We start from the raw sequence: 19,498 nt of genomic DNA, 5'->3' as shown, positions 1-19,498 counted from the left end.
TTTGAAGGACCCTTCAAGTTCTCAAAAACGCCAGTTTTCTAACATTTCAGCTCCTCGATTACTTGGCAAACTATCTTTTAGGCTGGACATGACCAAATTTAGGGCTTTGCGTGTATTTGTACAGCTTTTTCGGAAGAAGAAATTAGTACCATTTCCAGCTTTTTTTTTTCTTTCTTTTTTTTACGATTCCTTGTTTACCTTGGGTAACACCTGAACACCATTCTGTTCTTGTCATACGAGTAACTGTGCTTGAGGTTTATTGGTTTGTTTTTCTTTTTCTATTATTTAGGAACCTTTTTTACGTTTCTATTTAACTTTCCTTTTCTGTGTTCTTTTTTTATTGGTAACCCTGTCCAAAACCATAAGTGTAATTCAACATGTAACTAGACTACTAAAAGAACGGAAGCAAGCAACTGGAACCAGAGATCTTGAATTTGAGTCAATCCAAGTCACCAATATTTTAGAGGGATATTAACGTCCCTTTATTGCTCAATTTAACACTTCGGTTCCAAAAAGTTTCGGTTACCCTGATTATTCCTTAGCGAAAAAACATGAAAAACCTGAATTGATAGCATACTACCGAAAAGACCAAGTAATGTTTACCCAGAAGCGATTCTTAAAAAAAAATATTTAAACATATCCAGATTTTCAGTATTTTTTAGTAGTATTCTCTGTCGTGTAAACTTTGAGGACTCCGCAGGTCTCAGAACATTAGGAGTTGAGCATATTTTGCATGTTTGGGACTGCACTGCAGTGGTCTTTTCCCTGACAAGGACTGTGCACTGCACAGTCCTTTCCCTGGACAAGAAAAAACATTTTTATTTATTTTCTATGTTATTTTTACTTTTGCTTTGCCTTATTACCTTGTTCGTGAAACTTGGGGGAATAAACCGGGGCTTAGCATAAATCTATTCAAAAAAGCATAAGTTTGGGATCAATAAAGCACAATCCTTTCCGTCCCACCTGGCAATACTGGACTGCAGACCCAACATAGCTGGATTCTCTTGAGTTTTAACGAGCAGCAGGGACATTCCTTAAAAGAGAGATGACTATCGGGAGGAATGATCCTTAGTATAAAATTATGTAAAAAAAATTTATACAGCTAAATCACCGAAATCAAACCTAAAAATATTCGATCAAGTCAAACTTCACCTTTTTTCTACGATTTAGAAAACATTCTTAGAAGAGAAAAATATAAATATTAGATCTTAAACTTTTTTTTTCCTTCTATAAAAGTTTCCATCGAAAATCAGTCTTATGTCTCTGAAAAAATAATAAAACAAAAATAAAAAAAGAGAAAAAAAAACGTTCGAGCAGTCACCCATACCTTATGATCATTTATTATTTCCAACCATTGGTCTTATATTAAAGCTCGTTGGAGCCTTCAGTAAAAATTGTCCATTCGCTGGTGTTCCGTTGCTAAGCAATAATATTTTCTGCCCATTGGGTGTGTTTCCCAGATGACTATTATTGCCGCCAAAAGCCACGGTGATTGGCTGAGATACAGACACGGCTGTTGAGAATGTTGGCGTTGACGTCATACCTTTAATATGGAAAATATTGATTAAAGAGTCACGGTCAAAGAGCGTGAACATTTTTGCTGGTTGGCTAAAAACGAGATTGCTTATTATGTATTTAGGCTGAAATTAAAATGAGCTTTATAAAATTTAGTATAATGCCAAAATCTTTTTGAGATTTGTTTCTTTTATGCGTTGAATTTAAAAAAAAGAAAAAAAAAGACCAGATGAATTCAAGCTACGAAGCCAACATTACAGTGGTCATATTCTTGTGTGTAGAGGGTTTGACTACATTTAGTTAAGGGATTCTCAAGTTACGTTTGCAGGAATCCGTCTGTTGGATATGAAAGTAAATTAATCAAGACACAAAAATAGCTGAATTATACATATATTATACAAATTAATGGGACAGTGAGAATTCAAAAGACCCTTCTCCCGGTCTCTGTGGCCAAAATTCTCAATATACAGCCCTTCTAAGCCACATCAAGTGGCCAATCACTAAGGTCAAAAGGTGTAAATTTTATATGTCTGTAAATTAGTTTAACCTTTAATTTTTCATCAAGAAAGATTTAATAAGGAGAAACTATTATACATGTAGACAATATAATTATATTGCATTTATGTGGTTTAGTTCTGACTAGAAAAACGAGAATTTTTTTTAGCTCCACGACTCTATCTATTAGTTTTTAGTAGCCATTTGAAATTACCCATAAGTCTTCTGCTATTGGCTAAATCTTGCTTACTTTCTTGAAAAAGTCAAATAAAGTTAAATTGTTTTCTGACTGCAATAAAATCAACTAAGTCATGTGAAGAAAACGGTTTATTAATTTTGTGAATAGCCTTATTAACTATATTGACGACGTGGGAGCCATCCGTTAGTTTAATGTGCACAGAGATACATATGCACATTTTTATCCTGATACTTCCCCATACAATTTAACTTGACATGAATTTTCTATTTATTTTCATTTATATATTCAATGCTTGTAGTTTCTATACCTTAATATTTGAAAAAAACGACGTAAGAGTAAAATGCATGATATTTGCGGTGATGGAAAAAAAAATGAGCCGAATATGGACACCACAAGTATCTAGGATGAGTGAAACGTTTTCACTTTTTTCGCTTTATACATAAGCAATTATTAAGCCAAGATCAGATTAGTCAGAGCAGTCTTTGTTAGCATATGTAATATCTTTACAGAACACAAAGCTAAAATATAGGTCTGTTATGACCTATTTTATCATAATATAGTACCTGGGCATCAAAGAGCACTAAACAGCTGGCCAGACTTCTGTCCCAGGCAGCTTCTCTTAACGAGTCAAATTCAGTGCTTGCCTGAAGACTTACCAGCCATGCAGTCAAGAGTCTTGAATCTCGTGTCAAGGACTGCAGTTTCAGTCAAACAGGAAGCTTGTTCTGACACCATCTTTATCATTACTTCTTACAAGCAGCTTACAAATGTACCTCTGGCTAAAAATCCACGCACGAATACGTATCTGACTCTTAAGACACCAAATAACCCTACATTAAGCACTCTCCAGGGTATTTTCTTTGTGGCCAGAACGCGCCTTAGATAGCCAACATAGCCTTTCTTTAGAGTAATTAAAAAAACGTTTTCCACAAAATAAGTTTTTCAAAGAAAAGTAAAGAACTCCATTAAACAAAAAATGAGCAAAAATAAAATAAAATAATCTGCCAGGCGTGGAACTACCACAAATCATCATCGATAAATAAATGAAACCCAAAACCGATAGAAATTACAATAAATAACCGAGTCAAACTCAAAACAAGCAGAAATTAACATAAGTTGGGCGCAAAACCCCTATGCCTTCCCAAGGCCAGAACAAAATTTGGACTTTACTGAAAAAAATATAAATGTTTTTACTTTTATAAATTTAATAAATCAAATAATATCAACATTTTGATTACTAAATATAAGTATTTGTATATTAAACTGACAATGCACATTCATTTGTATTTTTTCAGTAAAGTGTATTTGAGATCAAATGTTTTACGGGAGGGGCGGTAGTTGTCGAATCTCTTCTTAATTTATCAAAGGGTGTAGTTTTAAAACTTATTTGTTCTACCATCCCATTTCAAGAAAAATATTATTCAGCAGCATCTGTGAATTAATTATGTTTACATTTGTATGCCATAAAACAGAAAAGATTATATATATATATATATATATATATATATATATATATATATATATATATATATATATATATATATATATATATATATATATATATATATGCATGTGTGTGTGTGTGTGGGATTACAATCTTCGCGGCTCCATAAAAAATGATGATATGCCGCTAGTCCTGGGAATTTTCTAATTTAATGAGAAAATTGTTCCTGGTAATACTATTAATGTTTCTGCCTTTTTATATAAAATACACAAAATGTGCGTGTGTGTGTGTGTGTGATTACAATCTTCGCGGCCCCATAAAAATAATGATATGCCGCTAGTCCTGGGAATTTTCTAATCTAATGAGAAAATGGTTCCTGGTAAGACTATATTGATGTTTCTGCCTAGTTGTATAAAATATAGTGACAAAGGTGTAAATTACAAACAATGATGTTTGAAATTACGAACTATTTACTGAAGTCGGAATACAGAATACAATATTAGTTCGAATACAAATAAGTCCGAACATCCAAAAAATAACGGAAAAAGAACCTCTAGTGCCACTGATGGCACACAGAGCATTAAGTCAGCGTTTGCGTTGCTATAATTTGCTGAAATGTTGCTATAATGTTTATTTATTTATTTTTTTTTACAAAAACAGGTAAATAAGTCTGTCACCCAGCCTTGCAGCAGCGGGAATTGAACCATGGCCCTCGTAGTGCCAAGCAGAGAATCAATCCATTGCCCTACTACAGGGTCATCAGAACACTCATCTTATGAAGGATGAACTTGGTGCGATTCTAGTGAGTTAGCAATCTTTGGCTCTATTTTTATCAGCAGTAATCGTATATCCCTGCGAATCACTATTTTCAACGCATCTATAATGAACCATTTGCAATTACTGTATTGCACCTGTGGCCATCACCGCCCCTGAATTAATCCGGGGCTCAGCAAGGGGCGATAGCACTTCCTTTGGAAACTACCGCTATAGGCTCTTAGCTCAAGTTGACTCGTAATTCGTGTCATTTATCAGCTTCGACACACTATGGAACTTGAAATGCTTGGGCACATAGACAAAGGAGGGGGACCTCAAAGTGAAGGTCAGGGCAAAATTGGACATATTTATTTAAAAAAAAATTAATTTGAGATTGCGTCCACTGATGATGAACGTACAAATTAAATAGTCGAATACATGTTAAATTTTTTTTTTCGGTCCATTTTTTTTCGGTCCAAAAATAGCCTTTATCGTATCAATAATGTCTTTTGTTTTCTTATTTTTCAATGATTTATCATATTCCACATGCATTACTTTTATCCCTGCATACTTTAAACTGGTTAAGCAAATAAATTCGATTGAGGATTGACACATTTTACATGACCTCAATTAAATGCAATCATTTCGAAATAGGGCATTGACATATCAGTATTTATGATGACGTAAACAAGCGTGGGCAGTCCACTGATTTTGTAGAAGCTGTAGCCGATATATCAGCTGTCCAAAACCAAAACATATTCTATTGCTTTTCTTAGGGGAGGGGTGTCAGGCTAATCCCCCCATCATATGAAAATTTTTCCTACGATTTCTAGTTCTTTGCATACAATTTACCTTTTTTCAAAATTTAACTCCTCCCTCCTAGAGATAAACCTCTACCTACATCCTTGATTCATACAATAAGCGTTAAAACAGCAAAAGTTCTGAGAAAATGTATCAGAGCATTTTCATGATGACGAAAACCCTTTATCTAAAAAAAAACTGCATTTGGAATCGCTCCATTCCACTCAAATTATGCTGTTATAAATACACTTCCCTGTGAAAACAACTGTATACTGCCAAGGTATAGTGAGGGGGAGATACCCCCCCCCCAGCCCAGGCTTTATTTTGCTCATAAATTTTAGCTTGCCCTCTACAATTTTCAAGAATAAATAAGGTTTATCATCATATTTGTAATTACGAGTATATCATTTATGTTACATAACTTATTATAACCTTATACCCCCGTACAATAGAAATTACCTACCACCCAATTTGGCTTAATTCTGTTCTCTTCTGGATGTTCAATGTTTAAATTTCTCCCGTCGAGAATTTTTGTTTTGTTTCCGCCAATATTTATCAAGTGTAATCAAAAGCGTTAACGAACAATTTATTAATATTTCCTTTCTAGGCAATATAAGCGTAATCAAAATTTACGGTTATATTGCAGTAAAACAGGTTAAATATACTTTTTAGAATGAAAAGATACCAACTAGTACTATTACGCTATGAAATTATTTTTACTAAAAAACTGTAATAAGAGTAATAGAAAGTCTAAAAAATACAAAAGACAAACACTTTTAGGGAAAAAGTTCCTAAACTCAAGGGCCATTCACAATTACATTAAGCTAATCCCAAGATTTACTCAACAACGATTTTTGGCTGACATTGAAATTCGAACCAATAGCAGTGCGTTCACAATAAACTCTTACTAATACTGGGTTTTAGCTAGTGGTAATCTGAGCCAATCAGATTTTTTTCAGAACTTTCTGATTGGCTGAAAAATTTTACGAAATATTCTGAATGACTAAAATTAACACTACCCAATTCCTAGCATTAGCAAAATCTCATTACAGATTTACCTTGAATCACATTTCAATGCTGGTTCTAGATAGCTCCTGAATTTGACAAAATCTTATTGTAAATGGGTACCTAATTCTCGCCGTTAGCTAAGTTTACTGTGAGTGGGCCTTTAAGTTTAATTTAAATTGTTATATGGTCTTTGCCCCTCATTGAAAAGTTTCTCACTCTTCCCCCCCCCCCCCCCAGCATGAGAAAGATTGACAGAAAGTGCAGAAATCTAAAATTTTTGTATAAACTTATAATATATTTCTGGTATATTTATAATATGTTATATTCCGAATTATATATATATATATATATATATATATATATATATATATATATATATATATATATATATATATATATATATATATATATATATATATATATATATATATATATATATATATATATATATATATATATATATATATATATATATATATATATATATATATATATATATATATATATATATATATATATATATATATATATATATATATATATATAAATTATGCATCAAAACAGCGTTCCATCAGCATGAAAACAGCATATTCATAAAAACACTATTTTAAATCCATAAATTTAAATTTAGTTAATAAAACATAAAAAAAATTACTTGTTCCCTTTTGATGTTTACCATTTATATTGTAATAATTTAAGAAGATGCATACCTTCTTTGCAAACTTTGTGTTTCTTTTCTAAAGTTAGCAAATTAACCAGCTGAACCACACATTATATATATATATATATATATATATATATATATATATATATATATATATATATATATATATATATATATATATATATATATATATATATATATATATATATATATATATATATATATATATATATATATATATATGAATAGAGAACTATATATATGACTAGAGAAGATAAAAGAGCTCACCCTTTTGAGGCATAAGCACTGAGACTGGGTTTTGAGCAACATTCCCTCTCGGAGGCATTTGTGGTATGGCCATCTTCTGGGGATTCTTGCTCAAATTTGCCGTACTTGCACATGTTTTCAAGTGTTGGGGCCAATGAATTTGCTGACATTTATATGTACAGTAAGAGGTATTCCAGCAACAATACATTCCAGCTTCAGATCCTGTAAGGAAAACACCATTCTGTAATAAACCATTTAAAACCATTAGTAACAAAACAAAAATAAATTAAACTGCTTAACATTATGCTGTCTAATGGAAGAATTTAAAGTAGACGTATTAAAATAAACTAATAAACTTGAGACGCCGATCAATGACATTTATTTATTTATTTCCAGTTTTGCAGCTTTTTTACATAATTTGTTTAAGGACTGATTAAATTACTAACACCAGAAAGAGAATGTGACGTAGTGACAGAACGTTTATGGCGGGTTTTCATTGTTTTTGTGTGTTTTTTTTTCGAGTTTTCAAACTTTCTCTTTCTCCATAGCAAATTTTACGATGTTTGTAGCAAGTTACAATCCCCATAGTTCCAACATAGTTCGCGAACATTCCAAGCTTAAATAGCTTGGGCGTCTTTATGTTTCGTTACTTTTAAAACTTCAACCACAGACTAAAAATATTATAGTTTGGAATCAAACAACCATTGCATTTTTTATTTAAAGCGTCTGTGTGCCCGCACTAGAGGTTTTTTTTTATTATTCTTTGTGTTTTTTTTAGAGGGAGTAGTCTACATCAAACATTTACACAAGGTAGGGATCTTCGGGCCCATGTTCTTTCCCCAAAAATCTACAGAATTTTACCATTCCCTATATTACACGTGCAATTCACCATTTTTTTACAAGTTAGCCCCCCCCCCTCTCCTAAGTAATCCTTGCATACATGCCCCAAAATGTAAAAAAAACTCCAATGTTTTAGTCTCATGCTTTCAAATTCTGCAATAGGGCCGTTTTTTAGCATTAAGATCTTACATCTAAGATCTTGTATCTTTCTGCGAAGATTATCGTTTTTTAACTCATCTTTCTTCTAAGATCTTACGACTCACTGATGTTAGCAAAAAGTGTAAAGAACGCCATTTTTCTGCCATATAGAACAATAATGAGAGAACTTTGATGATATATTCATCATTGTTCTCGGACCACTGATCAGAGCAGAATGATGAAAGACGTTTGCATAAACGACGAAAGATGTAAGATCTTAGTCCGAAGATTTCACTTTTAAGTATTTTCTCACAAAAGATGTAAGATCTTAGCACATAGATGAGTGAAAAAACGGCCGTAATGAATAATCGCAGAACTTATTCCGACACAAAAAATGCAGTGAGAAATTCTAAATCCGCTTTTATAGAACAGGAAAACTAGCACGTCTTACTCAAGAAAGTAATTCGAACATTTAATTACTAAAGCAACTTCGAAGTATAGTACGGCAAGAATTCCTCTAAATATTTTGTACAATATACATCAAGCCTTTATTATTTTGATTAGCCTGTCCGCTACTGAAAATAAATTCCCACATTCGTGCCTGTTTGCATCAACTTAGGGAGACGATCAATAGGTAAATTTTCAGAAGTTAATACCGACATGTTTTTTTTTTAAATATAACCATATTTTCTTAATGTAAACTGGATATATTTTTTTTAATACTTTATTTTAAATAGGTTACCCAAAATACATTTCTATATATGTGCCTGTGTGTATCAACTGGAGTCAATCTGACAGTTTTTTCTGGATTTTTTTCTTTTTTTAGGGGGTAGCTTTTAAGTACGAGATAAACTTAACTTTATAGTCACAAGAACATTCTTTAAAAACAAGAATTAACAAAAAATACAAATAAGCAAAAAATATATTTCTCCCACCAGATGAGTGGTGCATTGAAATAAAAACAACCAATAAACAATCTTTTTTTTCTCGTTGTTTCTTTCATAGACTTTGTGGTTTTTCATTGCCATTTAGTAACATAAGATTCTTAACTTAAGAATGTAAAATAATCTGCGATTGGTTAGCTAAAATTAATCCACCAATCGGGAACAATCTTGGATTCTTATGAAATTATGGAATCATTGTGATAGACCTACTTAACAAATGTGAAATCAGGATTAGCCACATTGGCATTAACTTGGCAGGATTAAGATATTTTGCAGATGGACTTGTTACAAACTATTTCGTTTGTTAATTCTTTTTTTGCAGGCCCACAAAAGTAAAAAAGGTGCAACCAAGGAAAAGGTACAAATTGACAAAAGTGAGCACTTTTAGATGTGCCAATCTTTGATTCATTCAATGATTCATCCATGTTGATATTTCCAGCGAAATACCTGGCATCGCCACTGAAAAGTATGTCACTCCACAAAGGCATGCTGAAGTCCAACAGCCGCCCAACGGGTGGAATTGTCTGAGGAGAGAAAAGGAGATACACGGCATTGATTTGTGAAATACAACGCTCAAGGGATTGTTCGAAAATTCTTAAAAGTATGATTCGACTACTTTCTTCAGGGCATTTGCTTGAAAACCTGAATCGTGATTATGCTTTGAATTATGAATAGTGAACAACTTTCTAGAATCAGTTATTTTAAATCTCTTATTTGATTTATGTCTCAAAGCTTGATGAATAAAAGAATAAGAAACATTAGGAAATGGAGAGGGAAAACATCAAGGAACAAATTTTAAAAATAGAGAAGAAAAAAAATATTGATTTGTAAATAGTCAATGCGTTTCTGGTTAATCAGCTACTGAGACGTCATGGGCTAAAAATTTCAGTATGCAACATGAATATATATTGTTTCCGCCAGAGGGAGGTTAATCTAAAATATAGATACATGCGCTGCCCCTCCCTCCCGAAAAATCCTAGATTTTTTTGAACTTCTGGACATTTCTTATTCAAATTACAAAATAATTTTTTTGTTGACTGTTGGGACCCCCAATTTTTTTTGTATCCCCCCTTTTAAAAAAAAGGATCAAGTGCACGTGCCTGCAGATACTCAAAAGTGCTTATCTCCAAAATTAAATGCAATATGATTTTTCTCATAATTGAAGAAATAAAATCCCCCTGGGTTTCTCAGTACTCGCCTGTTTATTTTGTAATAAGGAGAGCCCCCTCCCCACCCTGAAATAAATTTTTTTAGAGGCCAAAAAACAATTTATCATGCGCCAATGATGGCAATATGAAGTTTGTATGCTTTTTAAGAGACACGTTATAACTTTTGCCCTAAAAATGGTTTCTCTGCCCCTGCATTTATTTGTCAATCAAACTCACTTTCAGTTAAAACAAATAAAAAAATTGTATTATAAGAAAACAGCGTGACATGAGTCAAAATTGCCATGCTTTAGAGGATCGATTATCATCCGTTAGGCATACTAGGACATAAATCGACTTTTGGTACTTTTGTCTTATAGCCACCACACTCAAGATCTTGAATCGCGAACATGAGACAATAACCGGTTTATGGTCGTTATACCAGACAATATTAGCTTCGGCTCGGTGGGAAACTACATTGTAGTTCCATTTTAATTAAATATATAGTTGGTATTTGGGTTAGTTTAGTTTAGGTTACGTATTTAATATAGTGCGGTCTGGGCAGCCCCCCTTCCATAATTCTTTGTTGTAGTTTTCATAATTTTGTTGATAAAGTATTATATTTCCATCATATTTTGTTTTATTTCATTAGCATTAATCAAACTTCACTTCTCGACAGAACTTGAGTGTGGTGGCTATAAGACACAAGTACCCGGCTTTTATTTAACACATAAAAGAAAAAAAAAGAAAGATATTCTATGTATTTTTATTTAAGACCCCATACATTCGTGTTTTTTTTCCTTTCAAGTAAAGAGTGAATCTTTTGTGATATGCCTAAAAGGAAGCCGAGGAGACGAAAGCCCTGCTGCTATATACTCGTTTCTACAGACTGTAAACGATTATCGAATTCCGAACAAACAAAAGTTGACCTAGGTCGCCAAAACACTCAAGAAGGGTTGGAAAACATCCTCGTCGGCACTAAAATGAAATGAACAATTGTTAAAGCTATTTGTGATTTTGATAAAGAATATAGATTAAACCTAGGTAAACATAGTTAAAAAAAAAACTAAACAATTATCGAGTTTAAAAAAAAGTTGACCAAAGTTATTTAACAGTAAAAAAACGGTAAAAAGACATCTTTATCTTCACTAAAATGGAGTGAATAATATTTTAAAGAGTATTATGCTTCTGGCAAGAGATAGTTAGGTAGATTCAGAAGACTCATGTTTGATTTATTAAAAGTTCCCAACTGCATATATTTAACATAACAAAATTACAGTGTATATTCCCCGCTCAAAAAAAGGAGTTTGTCAAATTAGGGATAGCCATAGATGGGATAAATCCATCCTTTGAGACCCCCTAACAAACAAAATACTGTGATCGAATTATGCATAGCTCCGCAGAGACAGAGAATTTACTAGAAGAAACTATTAAAAAAAAATGGCGTTATTTATCTTTTAATAGTAATAGTAATTTATTAACACACACAAGGACAATACATTTTACTCACTACCGACCCAAGAACCTGGGGTCAGGTTGTCCTAAGGGTAGGCATATATCAAAATTTCATATTCACAACAGAAATATACAATATTACAGAAATATACAATAAAAAGAAATATTTCCGTTTGTAACATACGTTTTAAGCGAAATGATTCGCTTAACAAAACACGTCACAAAAACAAATAAATGGAAAAAATAACTGGCAATAAGTCCCAAATCAAGCAAAGTAGATAACCTTTCAATTTGAATAAATTACTTTGACCAAAATTTCTCACTTTGACCGGGCGTGTCTCGGTCTGACCTTCCGTCAAATCTCGAAATAAAGACGTTTTTTAATATGCAAATGTAGAACAATAGTCTCTCTTTTCTTTTAGATTATTCGTTGAAAGGTATCAACACACGGTCGGACAAAACGGAATACGGTAGGGGACTGAAGCCCCATGTTCAAGATCTTAAGAGAGTTGCAGCTTTGATACACTGCCAAGAGGGAAGTAGATTGGGATGAAGGAACCCATGCGGACCTATATTGGTCTCAGGCGGCTTGGTCCAGCAGCGAGTTGTTAGTAGTAGTAGCCGTAAAATTGATTCCTGATCATATATTCTGGCCCTTTTTGAAAATTACGCATTTTCAGTAAATGACCCTTCAGCGGTAATTAGTACTTCTAAAGGAACTAGATCTCATATATAACAATTAATGACCCTCCCCCAAGTCTTTAAAGATCAATGGGTCGGTAATATAATCCCCCCCCCCCCAAAAAAAAAAATCAGAAGAATTTCGTAGCAGAAAATCCTTTTAGTGTTAAGTGGGCGGCTCAAAGTTGATTAGAGCTACATATTCGGACGACCTAAAAACTTGAAAATTTTCACTACATAACCCATTTACCCAACATTCAGCATTAAAATGTGTTAACAGTATGGGGATGATTGTCACCAATCAAATTTTTTGAGCATTTGTTTTGCAGCAATTCATTTAAATATAGCAATTTTGTCTCGCATCTAAATAGTTTACTGCTAAGTCTATCCGCAAGAAATATTCTCACAACTCATTTTAACATAATCAAACAGTTTGGGGTAACGAACTATAAGTAAGGAGCGACCCGGCTCAATATTAACCGAAACTCAAAAAAAAAAATGGATTTTGATACCAATAGATATTTCAAAAGAATCGGCTTATGTTACTGATTTCAAATATATAAGTTTCATTAAGTTTAGTCTTGCCCATTAAAGGCTAAAAGCCTGAGAACATTTGCTTGATTTTCGAAAAAAGGGGGAAACTCAGGCACGTACACAGGAATTTGTTTCGGGGGGGGGGGGGGTCCTTCGAATCCCCTATTCTGTGAGAATTATCAGAAAATTATGGTAAAATAAAAAAATCGTGAGATTTCGGGGAGCCGGGCCCGGAGGCCCCCCTGCGTACGTGCCAAGGGAAAAAAAAACCTAAATATCACAGAAACTGAAGGAAAATGACACCATTAGATTCAATCAGAGAACCCTACTGTAGAGGTTTCAAATTCCTATCTGCAAAAACGTAGATTTTTTTTCCAGAAGAAAGATCACGGATGCGTGTTTATTTATTTAATTTTTTTTAAATTATCAGGGGTGATCGTATTGACTCAGTGGTCCTAGAATATCGGGAGAGGGCTCATTCAAACGGAAATCAAAAGTTCTAGTGCCCTTTTTGAGTGATCAAAAAATATTGCAGGGCAACTAGGCCCCCTCCCATGCCACTTTTTTCTCAAAATCGTCCGTTAAAAATTTTGAGGTAGCAATTTTGTTCAGCACAGTGGAAAGGCCAAATAACTATGCCTTTGGAGATATCATGGCCCCCCACACCCCCCGGGGACCGGTCGTTGAGTTATAAAATTTTCACATTGTTTAAGTATAGTATTTCTTATTGGAAGCATGAATACATTTTTCGGGGAGGGGGAGGATCGAATTTTCTGCTGGGAGTATTTTCCACAGGGAGAATTTTTCATCTGGATGGAAGTTTCTATTGATAAATTTTTCATGGAAAATTTTACAATGGGGAATTTACCACAATTCCTATACGAAATTCTTTTAATGTCTTGCTTTCTCTTTGCCGACTCAATTTTACGCGTGGAGATGTTAAGGGCAATTGTCCATCAGGATTAAATTGTCTAGAGATCCGTGGGGAGGAGGAATTTTTCCAAGGAGGTGAAGCCAGATTTCCTGGCATTATTTGAAAAACGATCGGAGATTAAATAAAAAAACAAGCTTTTTCAACTAAAAGTAAGAAGCAACATTAAAACTTAAAACAAACAGAAGTAATTACATATTTGAGGGGGGGGGGTGCTCCTCCTAAACACCTCGCTCTTTACGCTAAAAAATTGAATTTTGTCCCAATTCTTTAAGAACGACTCCTGAAACACACTGTTCATTTAATTAGAACAATAATAATTTTTTTTTAAAGTACTAAAAAATTTTAGCGTAAAGAGCGAGGTGTTAAGGAGGAGCAGCACTTTCATATATGTAATAATTTCTGTTCTTTTTAAGTTTTAATGTTGCTCCTTACTTTCAGTTGAAAAACTTTTTTTATTTATTTTATATTGAAACATAAAATGAAGCTGCCAGTAATCCACTTTTAAGCAAAAGGAGAAGAGATTTATCTACAAATGATCAAACAATTTATGATGACGAACTGTAAAGAAGAAGCAACTCGGCTCAATAGTAACCGAAAGTCTAAAAACACAGAGTTTGATTTCAATAGATACATCAAAAGAATAGGCTTTTTATGCTGATTCCAAAAATGTAAGATACGTTAAGTTCAGTGTTACTCATCAAAAGTTACAAGCCCGAGAATAATTGCCTGATTTTTGAAAAAGGGGGAAACATCCGCTAACAGTTAAGGAATTTTAATGAAAATTACATCATCAGGTTCAGCGTATCAGAGAACCCTGCAATAGAAGTTTCAAGCTGTCGTCAGCAAAAATGTGGATTTTTTTTGCCACAAGAAAGATCACGGATGTGTGGTTATTTTTTTTCCAAGGGTTATCGTACCAAACCCATGGTCCTAGAAAATTGGGAGAGAGCACATTCAAAAGGAAATTAAAAGTTTTAGTGCCCTTTTTAGTGACCAAAAAAATTGGAGGGCAACTGCCCCTCCCCTCAAATGCCCCTTTTCCCCACATGTCGACTGATCAAAATTTTGAAATAGCCATTTTGTTCAGCATATTTGAAAGTTAAAATAAGTATACCTAAGGGGGTAACATGACCCCCACAGCCCCTGGGAAAACGGCTATAAGGGCTACAAGTTTCGCGTTGAGGGGAGGGAATTTTCATGGAGAGGGAGCCAGCTTTCTCGGTACTATTTGAAAAACGATCGAATATTAAAAAAAAACATTTTTTTCCACTGAAAGTAAGGAACAACGTTAAAACTTAAGACGAACGGAAATTATTCCGTATATGAAGGGGTTGCCCACCTCCTCAATACCTCACTCTTTACGCGTTTTGACTGTTTGTCCCATTTTTTTAAGAACGACTCTTGGATCACAAGGGCCGTTTAATTAGAATAAGAAGTTGTTTTTTAAGTACTAAAAAACTTTAGCGTGAAAAGTGAAGTATTGAGGAGGGTGACAAACCCGTCATGTATGGAATAATTTCTGTTCGTTTTAAGTTTTATGTTGCTCCTTACTTTCTGTTGCAAAACATGTTTTTTTTAAATTTAATTGATAAAAAGAAACAGTAAAGGACCTATTGACAATAGGATTTAGGGAACGGCAGACCCATTAGGTAAGTTCCGGGAGCTAACGTTAACACGACCGTTCAATCTACTGTATTTGAAATTCTTAAAAAAAAAACTTTCCGAAAAAGAAGTTTTTCAAGAAAACTACCAGTTAAAATTCAAACCCAAAACGACCAGAAATTAAATAAACAATCAATGCAAACAAACGTACAGTAGATACTAATGTAAATGAATAAATAAATCTTAAAAACGAGTGAAACTTAAATTGAATATGCAAATCAAGCTTGAGAGGAACAAAAATCACTACAGACAAGAATTTGGGTATCGCCTCCTTCTCTCACTGTAAAAGTCTAAAACATACTGCGTCATTGGCGCTTTACTCAAAAAAAAATTTTTATTACAAATATTTTTTTTTTTTGGTACCTAATATTGAAAATAAACATTAAAATTATAGTAAAATTTTGAACTGATGAGCTTTCAGCAATTAATGTCATTTTACATCAAATATTCAGTTTAATTTATTAGTTCTTTCTAAAGTTGTTCAAGACGAATATAGTTTCACTACAAACAAGAGTTTGGATACCGCCCTCTTCCTTAACTGTAAATAAAAACTGAAAGTCTACTGCGTCATTGGCGCTTCACTGAAAACGAATTATTTTACAAATATTTTCTTTTCCAGTTCTTACAGCATTGAAAATAAAAATAAAATTAGAGTGAAATAAATTCTTGAACTGATGGATCTTTCAACAATTAATATTATTATATATCAAATATTCAATTTGATATTGTATATACTTTCTAAGACTGATCGTTATATGATCTTTGAGCTATTTAAAAAAAAAATGGCTATCTCAAACTTCTAAACGGAAGGGTTTGACAAAAAAAGGCGAGAAGGGGAGGGAGGCTAGTTGCCCTCCGATCTCTTTTGACTCTTAAAAAGTGAACTAGAACTTTCAATTTTCAATCAAATGAACCCTCCTTCAAGTTTATACGAGCATCCCTTCCATTAGAACCATATATGCCCCAAGGGCATAACTTCAACGCCTGCCCTAGAGCCCTGGGGGGTTGTGCCGGCTCGGTTTGAGGAAAAGGGGCGGGGGGGGGGCTAGTTGCCCTCCAATCTCTTTTTACTCTAAAAAACTGAACTAGAACTTTCAATTTACAATCAAATGAGCCCTCTCTGTAATGTTTACGAGCATTCCTTCAATAAGAACCATATAGTCCACCAGGGCAGACCTTACCCCGCCGGCCCTCGGGGCCGGGGTGGTGGTTGATATCACCGAGTGTTCTGAATATTATATTTTGATTATTTTTTTAAAAATGGGATAACACACATTTATAGAGGGTGGGTATTTAGAAACAAAAGGCGTGAAGGGGGGGGGGGGAATGCTTTTTTCCCCCATATCTATTTTTAAAATTAAAATTTTAAGTATAAATCTAAATTTTAAAAAAAATTAGCCCTTCTTGAAGTTTATACGAGCATCCCTTCCATTAGAACCATATATGCCCCCAGGGCATAACTTACAACACCTACCCCGGGCCCTGGGGGGTCTTGTCGACACCGGAGTTTTTGTTATATGATCTTTGAACTATTTTTAACAAAATGGTTATCTAAAATTTTTTATTAGATGCATTTGGGAAAAAAAGGGCGTAGGGGGGGGGCTGGTTACCCTCCGACTCTTTTGACTCTTAAAAAATGAACTAGAACTTTCAATTTCCAATCAAATGAACCCTCTCTGAAGTTTATACGAGTATTCCTTCCATAAGAACCATACATCCCCCCAGGGCATAACTTACAACGCCTGCCTCCGGGCCCTGGGGGGTTGTGTCGACACCTGAGTTTTTGTTATTTGACTTTTGAACTATTTTTAATAAAATAGCTATCTAATAATTTTTATCCGATCCATTTGGGAAAAGACGGGCCTGGGGGGGGGGAGGCTAGGTGCCTTCCGATTACTTTTGACTCTTAAAAAGGACACTAGAATTCCTGATTTCCAATCGAATGAGCCCACTCAAAAGTTTATGCGACGACCCCTTCCATATGAAGTATCTCTGGGAAAAAATAAACAAAAATAAATAAATAATAAAACATTGAAGCCATATGGTCTTTGCTACAGGCAAGCCTATAGCGTTGCCTCTGATTTAGGATTGCATTGAGATTATGCAGTAACGTCACCAAATAATCAAACAAGAAGAAGATATCCTCCTCTGAAGATTAAGGATCTAATTTCAAACAAAACTACAATACGGTGACGAGAGAACATAATTACCCTCTTCACAATAAATTTTTTTTTCAAATTATTTTTTCCCTTTTTCGTAAATAAGCAAGGGGTAATTTGAAAAACTTAATAGGGGTAAGTTTTTTTGCTTAGGATAGAAATCACAAAAATTAGAACACGGAAGATTCAATTGATTGCATTTTCTAAAAAAAAAAGTAGGGCGGAATTGGTTGAATATAATACAAGCCGTATTCTTGTATTCCAAAATGTAGTGACATTTTGATTTTTCTAGACCAATAAGGTGTATTCTAGAAGAAGACGAGCCTCCTTGTAAAACCCCCCTTCCCATGTAAAACTAATGAACGTAATTCCCCACGTGCTGGCAATATCTATTTTGTATTAGAGACCACTAGCGCAAGACGCAAAAATTGTCAACGGTTTTCACATTGTAAGACTCTCCAGTTTTTCTTCTATAAAGAATGCAACTTTTCAAGGCAGCTGGAAACTGTCTGAGAACTTTTGCTTTCTTTGTGCATGTGCACAAGGGCGCAGGCTTCTTCGGGAGTGAGATGCCCTCTTTCTAAACTCTTTGATTGAATATTTATACAGGACTGAAAAATTAAAACAATTTTAAACAGGACGGGAAAATTAAAACAATTCCCTTTTTGTTATTTTAGATCTTTTTTCCTTTTTTTCGGAGTCTTTTCTTTCGGGAATAAAAATATCGATACAATGGTACTGGTCAAGCATCCCCTCCAGCATGAATCAGGCCAAAACCTCGTAACTCCAAAAATTGTGAGATAGTCAGTCGATTTAATGTGTCGAAAAGCTTTTGCAGTGTACAATAGAATTATTGTAAACAAATTACAAATTGAAAGATATCCATTCAGTTTATTATATAAAAAAGCCCTTTAAAGGTTCTTAAGCACATCTTTATGCAGTATATACTTTAATTGTTAAACACCAATTAAAAATGGACAAAAATTATATTAAAAATTGTTTAGGTGAAAGTAAAGATTGATTTTAAGATTTATTACAAAAACAAATTACTCTGAACGTGAGATGGCTGCCCTATTTCGCAAGTTCTTTAGACTGAACTTCTAAACTTGCGCAGTTCTGAAAGCATAAATCCGATGCAAATAAATTGTCTAGTGCGACCCCCAATAATAATTATGGCGTTAGCATGCACATTTCGTGTAGGGTTTTTTAATGCGATATTTTGCCATACAAAAATCGCACATGTGTGAACCCAGGTATTGTTAAACCTTCAACGAAACATTTGATTCTCACTAGACTTCCTTATAAGAAGCAATGGTAAACCATCTTTGTAGGCTAGCGCGTCTACAATTGGAGTTTTCTGAAAAACTAGAAAACTCAACCAGTCATTGCACACCATACTGGTGTGTGGTATGAGGAGCCCTTTTAGGCCCTTTCCAAGTAAACGCATTGTTGATAAATACTCGCGAGAACAGATTTGTACATCAGCAATTATGGATCAACAATTCTTTTCGCGAGAACATAAATTTTTGTTATTGTTATAAAAAATGGCATCATTTTCAAAGTCAGTTCAACATTGTTTTATTATTGTCTATCAGACTCATGTTTACCTGGGTAATTTTCATTGCTTAGGCAGTTTTTCATTGTTTGAACTGAATTTTAAAGTTTCAGTTCTATGTAAATAAATTTGTCGCGTGCCCTTTAGAGGGGAAAGGGGTAGATAATTAAAAATAAACACACTTCTCGTGTCTTACTTTAGGCAAGAGAACAAGCTAATAATAAATCTAAAAACCTTTATGGCGAAGTAACAGCTTTCTCTCTTCTAAAATTGTAAGAAGAGTTCCCCTGTGATATTCCACCTTA

At 33.8% G+C, this 19,498-nt stretch overlaps 1 protein-coding gene across 1 annotated transcript in view; it reads right to left on the bottom strand.

Moving 5' to 3' along the window:
* Positions 1 to 19,498, bottom strand: part of Zmynd8 (Zinc finger MYND-type containing 8) — an 86,216-nt gene that overhangs the window by 13,229 nt on the left and 53,489 nt on the right. Inside the window, exons 5-7 of the mRNA XM_089097534.1 lie at positions 9,431 to 9,710; positions 7,168 to 7,387; positions 1,328 to 1,543 (exon numbers count right to left, since the gene is read on the bottom strand). Coding sequence (XP_088953660.1) covers positions 1,335 to 1,543; positions 7,168 to 7,387; positions 9,431 to 9,710 — 709 coding nt within the window. The 3' untranslated portion in view covers positions 1,328 to 1,334. The remainder of the gene's footprint in view (positions 1 to 1,327; positions 1,544 to 7,167; positions 7,388 to 9,430; positions 9,711 to 19,498) is intronic.

The sequence above is a fragment of the Artemia sp. Qi Xiang Cuo genome, chromosome 12 (genome assembly GCF_049724085.1).
Source record: "Artemia sp. Qi Xiang Cuo chromosome 12, ASM4972408v1, whole genome shotgun sequence".
In the NCBI taxonomy this organism is placed as follows: domain Eukaryota; kingdom Metazoa; phylum Arthropoda; class Branchiopoda; order Anostraca; family Artemiidae; genus Artemia; species Artemia sp. Qi Xiang Cuo.
Note: the sequence above shows the minus strand (reverse complement) of the source record. Positions and strands in the feature narration are given on the sequence as shown.